The 7,303-nt window shown below is 31.5% G+C and overlaps 1 protein-coding gene across 1 annotated transcript; it reads left to right on the plus strand.

Annotated features, from left to right (window-relative positions):
- Window positions 1-702: 702 nt before the first annotated feature.
- Window positions 703-6,797, plus strand: LOC122037287 (vacuolar protein sorting-associated protein 9A-like). The gene is made up of 2 exons (XM_042596741.1): window positions 703-1,008; window positions 6,557-6,797. The coding sequence occupies exons 1-2, from the start codon at window positions 890-892 to the stop codon at window positions 6,780-6,782; spliced, it is 345 nt and encodes a 114-aa protein (XP_042452675.1). The 5' UTR covers window positions 703-889; the 3' UTR covers window positions 6,783-6,797.
- Window positions 6,798-7,303: the final 506 nt, after the last annotated feature.

Raw genomic sequence — 7,303 nt, forward strand, 5'->3', positions numbered from 1 at the left:
TTATATTTATTTTGTTCAAGGCTTCTAACACATATGAAGTAAATTACGGATGACTACTATCTATTAGTAGTATTATGTGATTGTAAGAATATGAATTTATCAGAGATTTTTTTATTTATAAAAAAATTATCCTAAAAAGGTATATTAGACTTGTAATGATGCATAAAAAAACTATGAAGTAGGTAATATTGAATCAGGGACTTTTGATATGGTTCTATGAAGATTTTATATCGACCGCTAAGATAAATTAAGAAGCGTTCATGACAGATGGTCTAGAAGCCCTGTATTCTATAGTTACATGTTCTATTTAAAGGAAAAATCTTTATAAATATATCGTAGCTAGAGATTGAACCATAAATACCTGAATAATAATTTCACGCCCACATTAGTCTTCACACCCACATTAGTCTGAGGCTCTAGTGAGACAAGACCTTTCCTAATCAAATACAAATTGATATTACTATATATATTTTATAGTTTTACTGTATATTAAATTTATATACAAGTACAATCGATAAAACTTGAAGCCTAGTCGTCCCTCTTTAGAGGGCATCGTAATAATATTTTATTTTTACTAGATAAAGAATGCCGTTTATATATAAAAAAATATAAATAAAAAATAAGAAATCCTTTTGAACATTTTGGATTATGAAAAAGGAGTGGAATTGAAATGAGGAGGGGCTATTGCCCTTGCTACTTTCTGTCCAAATCGTCATGATTGCCAGCTTGGCAGCAACTCGTCGTGTCTATTCCCTTCCGCCACTTCCAACCTCGTTCGTTTCTCCGCAAGGAATTCATCGCTCCGTTCCCTTTTTTTCCCCTAGCTAAGAATTGGGACGCCAATTTCCTTGGTCTTGATTGACTCCGATTCCAAGGCTTTCTCTAGGAGATGGAGGGCGGAGGCAGCGGCGAAGCCTTCGGTTCCTCCACCGCCCCGCTCACCTGGCACGATTTCTTGGAGCGGATGCGCCACCCATCGGCGGCAGATTTCGTCAAATCGATCAAGAGGTCAGCTTCCCTCACTTAGTTCCTCTATTCTTTCGTTTTCCTCTGGATCTTTAACATGTTGGCCTTTCTCGATATGACGATTTACTTTTTGGATCTTAAATTTGTGGCCTTTCTCGATGTAATTCTAGCTGGAGGATTTACATGTCCCCTGCTTTCAATTTTCTAGCCGCTTTTCAATCCTATGCTCAATGCTGGCTTACCTAATTCAGTCTCCTCGTTACTAGACTCTGTGATGATCGCGTGTAGATGATGCTTTCTAATTCTAAGTAAAATATTCTTGTTAATCGTCCTTGCTGATTCTCTCGCAGGACTTTTACTTTCTGTTTATAACCTTGGAGAAGGTAGAAAAACCTGGAAGTTGAAAACTCTGTGGAATTTACCTAGTCTCTCAGGAATGATGAATAATTTACTTTCTCCGAAATGATGTTGCATTTTGTCGATGATAATTGTTTCTTGCTCTCACTTTAAATCAAAGTTTTACTCTATTTTCTAAGATCATTTGTCCAAGTTATTGATTGGTTGGATCACTGCAATGGGATTTAATAAATTAATTGAGTTCGTAGGAATGTATTTAATTTCCCCTGATTCTTTCATAGTTTTGGGAGGTCTTTCTCATTATTTCTTATGGCTAGCATGTAAAACTGTAGGTTAATTTAAGTTTAGGGAGACTGTAAACAACGAGCCACCTACACATTATCATCTTCATCCAGAAAACATTCATTTAAGTTTGAAGTTCCAAGATATATATTTGGTTGGGGCATCAAAAGTTTGTCTTGAAGTGATTCCTGTTGAAAGGAAAAAAATCAATTTGATATTATAAAAGAACTATTAAGAATTTTAATTCTGTTTCTTACGTTTCAATTTAAGTAAGTGATAATAAAGAATTGCATTTCATTCTTATGCTTGGAATCTAGATTTATGTAGTGTTATATGGTAGAGTTCTTTAGTCTCATCAATTTCTGAGTATTTTCAATCATAAATCTGACCAATTTTAAGATTACAAATCCAAAAATTTGGAACAATGATATTATATTTATGTTTTTTTTACCCAGCACAAGAATCTTGTAAAAAAAGAGAAATAGAATTGCAATTCCATATTATTTGGTTGCCAATCTTAGTATGTATATCAAATAATCAAAGCAACTACCATAAAAAAGTACAAAATATTTACTATACCTACAAGTGATGCAACACCAAAATTGAACCGTTGAACTGTCCAGGAATTTAGAGCAAAATTGATGCAGCGAATAAGGAAATAATTTCACCCAGAGGAAACACTTCCAAATGGAAAAGTCAAATTGAAAATTGTATTAGTTCAAAAATAATTGAAATACACAACTCTGGACCTCTTTTATAGGCATAACTCAACAACAAATACAAATATAAATATTCTAAATAAAGAAAATATGCTAATCTTAATAGGGATTATAATTATTCCTCATTTATTACCAAAATAAAAATATTAATGATCAAATAACAAAAAGCAAAACTCTAATTTATTGTTGCCGATATTGAGTATTTTTCAATTTATTTTCATTTATTGTAGATGCACCCATCTTGAATATTTCTTAATCTTAAAGTTTTTCCAATTTCTTTCCTTTTATATCGGAAGAGCCAATTTGAAATTTATCTTCAATTTATTTTCTTCAAAATTATTTTATTTTTCATGATATTTGTTTCCTTGCTTGTATTATTTTTCCCTATTGAAACTTGACTCTTGACAAGTTGTCGACTTCTCTTCTTAGGTCATGGTTTCCAAGCATAAGGAATAATTGCTTCAATAACTCTATTTGGCAATGTTTTTTTTATTTTTTGGACGTCTCTTTCAATGAGAAAGAAATTAATGCACTTTGATTCTCTTTTTGCACTTTGATTTTGAGAAATTCTTTTTTGGTTGTCCTTTTCAATGAATACGAAAATGTTTGAGTTTGTTGTATGACGAGAATAATATTTATGCCTTCAATGAAATTTTGTGGCATGAACACAACAATGATGAGGATTTCAGAAAGCTTGTAATAAGATCAGCATACGAAGATGAACCCTCAAACTTCTCGTTGAATGCCCTCTTTAAAAATTGAACTTGTGTTTGAATAAGTTAGAAAGATAAATGAATAAGTATTGTAATCAAAATTTTTCACAATATGACCAAATAAAGTGGATATGTATGATATGAATGCACCTAATGTAGATGTGATGAGGAAATTTGAATTTAAAAATGCTATAAGGAAATTTACAGTACCATTAAATATTTTATAATAATCATTATTCACTATAGTTTCCAAGATTGTATAGCCGATATATGTTTTGGTATATAGAAGAAAATAATACATTTAATTCAATTGGTTGACAAATATCAAAGATATAAGTAAATATTGAAGGGTTGTACAAAGTGATTTGCAAATTTTTAAGTTGGTATATTGCATTACTTGATCATAATGCTTGTTTTGTTTAGCTTTCTCATTTGGTTCCTTTTGATAACATGAATGAGATAAGATTTGAGAGTCTAAGTCATGGTTAGTGTTGAGTTGATTAGTCTCTAAAGAGGTCAAAGTCAACATTTTTTTTTTATATTACATTGTTAAGAGACTCATCTAAGGTGTCTTTGAAGTACTCTTCTAAATTGTCATTAGAAAGTTGTTTTACTAAAGTAGAGTTATCAAAAGGTTTATTGGAGCATAACTCTTTCATTTTAATTAGAAGTTTATGGATTGTAAGAGAACTAATATTTTATGGCAATGTTTGCGAGTTCAGTTACTTGAGAAAGGTTGTTTTATTTTTTTTACATATTTGTTATACAATCATCTCCTAAAGTTTAGTAAGCCTTATCATTTCAATAATTTTCTCTTCATTTGTGCTAATGTGTGATGGGTTTCTGTTCATCTTGTTCTCTAATGATTTAGACACATCACTAATAGTTTTTAGCGGGTTCACTAAGTGTGAATTTGGAAAATCATACTTGTTTGATGGAGGTTAAATTATGTTGGTCAAAATAATTTTCAATATTGTCTAACTAATCAAGAAACACATTAGGATCTGTAGTTCTATCAAATATAGGGGCATTTGTCCTAACACATGATTTAAAAAAATAATGAATTTTTTTTAGACATTGACGATGTGATTATGATTTTTTATTTAGCAATGTACAAAGAATAACCATTATATGCTTTAAGTTCACCATTCACAAGGGGCACACGTTCCTAAAATCTAAATCTTACATATATTTAGTGGTAGGTGTGGTGTTTTTTCTCATCAAGATAAATCAAATATTGATAAGTAATGATACTTATAAAATAATAATGTTATAAATTAAATGAGATATAGAAGAATTTAATCAATTGCTAACATGCAAGTATGATAATTAAATCAATGATGATATTGTATTGATGGACGATAACTAAACTGAATAATAAATATTTTATTAGATGGATGATGATTAAACGAAATAAAAAATATATTTTTTTGATGGATGATAATTTAACTATATGGAATATATTTTTTTTCATGAATGATGTCTAAACTAAATTGGAAAAAAATGATGATATTTTTGATTTTTATGAATAAGATGCTAATAAGCATGAATTTATTAGAAAAAATTAAACGCGAGCAATTTAGAATTATCAACTGAATAAACAAAAATCAGTTTTAGGAAAGAGAAACTGGGTTTGTGCCTTGTTGTGAATGAGCCGTGGATAAGGGTGGAACTAACTTTTGAAGATGTGGATCAAGGTTTAAAATTTCGACCTGTGTTGAGGTTTCGGTTCTGGACCGGAACGATATGGTTTCGGTATCGTATCGTGCCGTGCCGATATAGTTTCAGTATTTTATAAATATAAAATATATTAGTTAAAAAATAAAATATTTAACATAAATATTTAAAAAATAAACAATATAAAAAATAATCTTAAAAAAAGAAGAGATATGAAAATAGATAAATAAATAAATAAAAATTTTATTATAATTTTTAAATTAAAATAAATGAAATATAAAATTAATTAGATAATTTTATTAGGGTTTAATAAAGCTTTTTGATTATCTCCATCATAGCTAGGAGTTGATTAAAATAATTAACCTAAATTTAATTAAAAAAATTTGAAATCCTACACCACTCGCGAGCTCACGCGACTTCGGCATTGCCGCAGAGTTGCATGACTCCTCAACCATGGCCGCGGGGATTGCGTGACTCCTCTGGTACGACTACGGTGGTCCCTTTGCAGCGGCCGTAGGGTCGCACCTTCGCGGAGGCAGCAGAAGGGTTACTGCTGTTGTGGGGTCGAGCAACCCCTCCGCTACGACCACGGGGTCGCGCAACATGTCACATCTATTGCAGGTCTGGTGCCGAGGTCGTGCCGGTGTCGGTCGCCGAGCGGAACGGGATATTTCGCCCGTTTCGACTGTCTCGGCACGACACTTTAAACCATGATGTGGATGATGGAGATAATTAGCACCAAAACTGAACCACCAGGTTTCACCGTTTTAGCTTTGATACTAATTGATGCAGCACCAAAATCAAACCATAGAACCACTTAGAAATTTAGAACAAAATTAATGAAGCGAATAAGGAAATAACCTCGATCAGTGGAAAAACTTACACAGAGAAGTTAAATTGGAAATTGTATTACTTTACAGATAATAAAAATACACTGCTCTGGACTTCTTTTATATACTTAACAACAAAAATAGAAATAAATATTCTAAATTAGGAAATATGCTAATCTATATAGAATTATAATTATTCTCTATTTATTACCAAACTAAAAATATTAATTATCAAATAACAAAATTCTAATTTATTGTAGATCTGTTAATTTTGAATGTTTTGAATTTATTTTCATTTGTTGCTTTTCTGATCTTGAAGCCTTTTATCACAGATGAACTAGTTTGAAATTTAGCTTCAATTATTTCCACGAATTTTATTTCTTTGTCTGCATTAATAAGTGGGAGTACATGAAAGCAAATTAGTGAATTGCACATATTAAGGATAAAATTGTTTCAAATGCAGTTCAAATGACCTGCTCTTTGACTAACAATCAATCTATCTTGCATTATCCATCATTGTATTAATTCTTAGCATTCAGAGTTTGTTTAATCTTCCTTCCAATATCAACTACTTCCCACGAGTTATAGATGTCCTAAAATTCGATGTTCATACATCCAGTAATTAGTCAAATCATTGAACCAAAAAAACATGGTTAGCTTTTAAATTTCCAATTGTCCAAATGTCACAATAGACACATCCCTTTTTATACACAAGCTGATCTTCATTCTTATATTCTTTTAGTTTGGATTAAATCATTGTTACCCATCCCTTAAAAGCCGGTTTCCATAGAAAGACCACATCAGCCTCTTTCTGTGAATTCCTTGGAAACAAAGGGTGCACTATTCTTTAGTTTGTTTGCCACTTATGTTCTTTCAACCATCTCCTGGTCAAGTTCTTGTGATAAGAAACTATTTGTAGTTTAAAGCAAATATGCTTACACATCCTGGTTGCAAGTTGCAACTGCATGTAGCTCCACAACAGTGCTTAAATTTGACTATATTGACATGGCAGCTTCATTGTATCCTTTTCAAATCGAGCTCCTGATCCAGAAAAAGACAGTGCTTCTGTACAGGAGTTCCTTTCCAACATGGAAGAGGCCTTTAGGGCTCATACACTTTGGGCTGGTAGTTCAGAAGAAGAACTGGAAAGTGCTGGGGAGGTGAGCTATTACACTTCCATATTTTCATTTATGCTAATATATAAAACTTTTCATCCTGGATTACATGCTTGTTCCTGAAATGGAGATGTAAGAGATAATGTAACACTTCTAATAACATCTGAATGTCACAAATCTTAAAATCATTGTGTATTAATATCATAGGGCCTGACTAATTGGCCGTACAGCTTATGTCTATTTAAGCTTTATCTTTTACATCTGTTCATACTTGGTTATTATGAGTTAATATTTGTTCTGTGTTAGAGATTTGTTCTTCGATTGAAAGTATGGTTTCAGTAACATGCTATGCCGACACTTGGCATGCTTTAAGGCAAGCTGAGATCACTTAAATTTTCACTACCTAGGTGATTTCCTATCTTGATATGTGGGATGGAATCCATCTACCATCATTATAATCCCATTGACATCCTCTATGCTAGTTGTCAATCTGCACTATAAAATGCATTCACACTTTATGACCAAAAGCTAAATACAAATCATAAAACATGTAGAAAAGACTATAATAAACATGATTAAAATAAATAAAATATGTTTAGAAATAACTGAAAACCAATAATAAAAAAAATAACTTATGAAGATAA

This window comes from Zingiber officinale, unplaced genomic scaffold (genome assembly GCF_018446385.1).
Source record: "Zingiber officinale cultivar Zhangliang unplaced genomic scaffold, Zo_v1.1 ctg250, whole genome shotgun sequence".
Taxonomy (NCBI): domain Eukaryota; kingdom Viridiplantae; phylum Streptophyta; class Magnoliopsida; order Zingiberales; family Zingiberaceae; genus Zingiber; species Zingiber officinale.

What these genes read in the sequence shown, in the direction of transcription:
- LOC122037287 (XM_042596741.1), top strand. Translation starts at nt 890, where the DNA reads ATGGAGGGCGGAGGCAGCGGCGAAGCCTTCGGTTCCTCCACCGCCCCG. An exon ending in TTCGTCAAATCGATCAAGAG is followed by an intron (nt 1,009 to 6,556) that starts GTCAGCTTCCCT and finishes TTGACATGGCAG; the next exon opens with CTTCATTGTATCCTTTTCAA.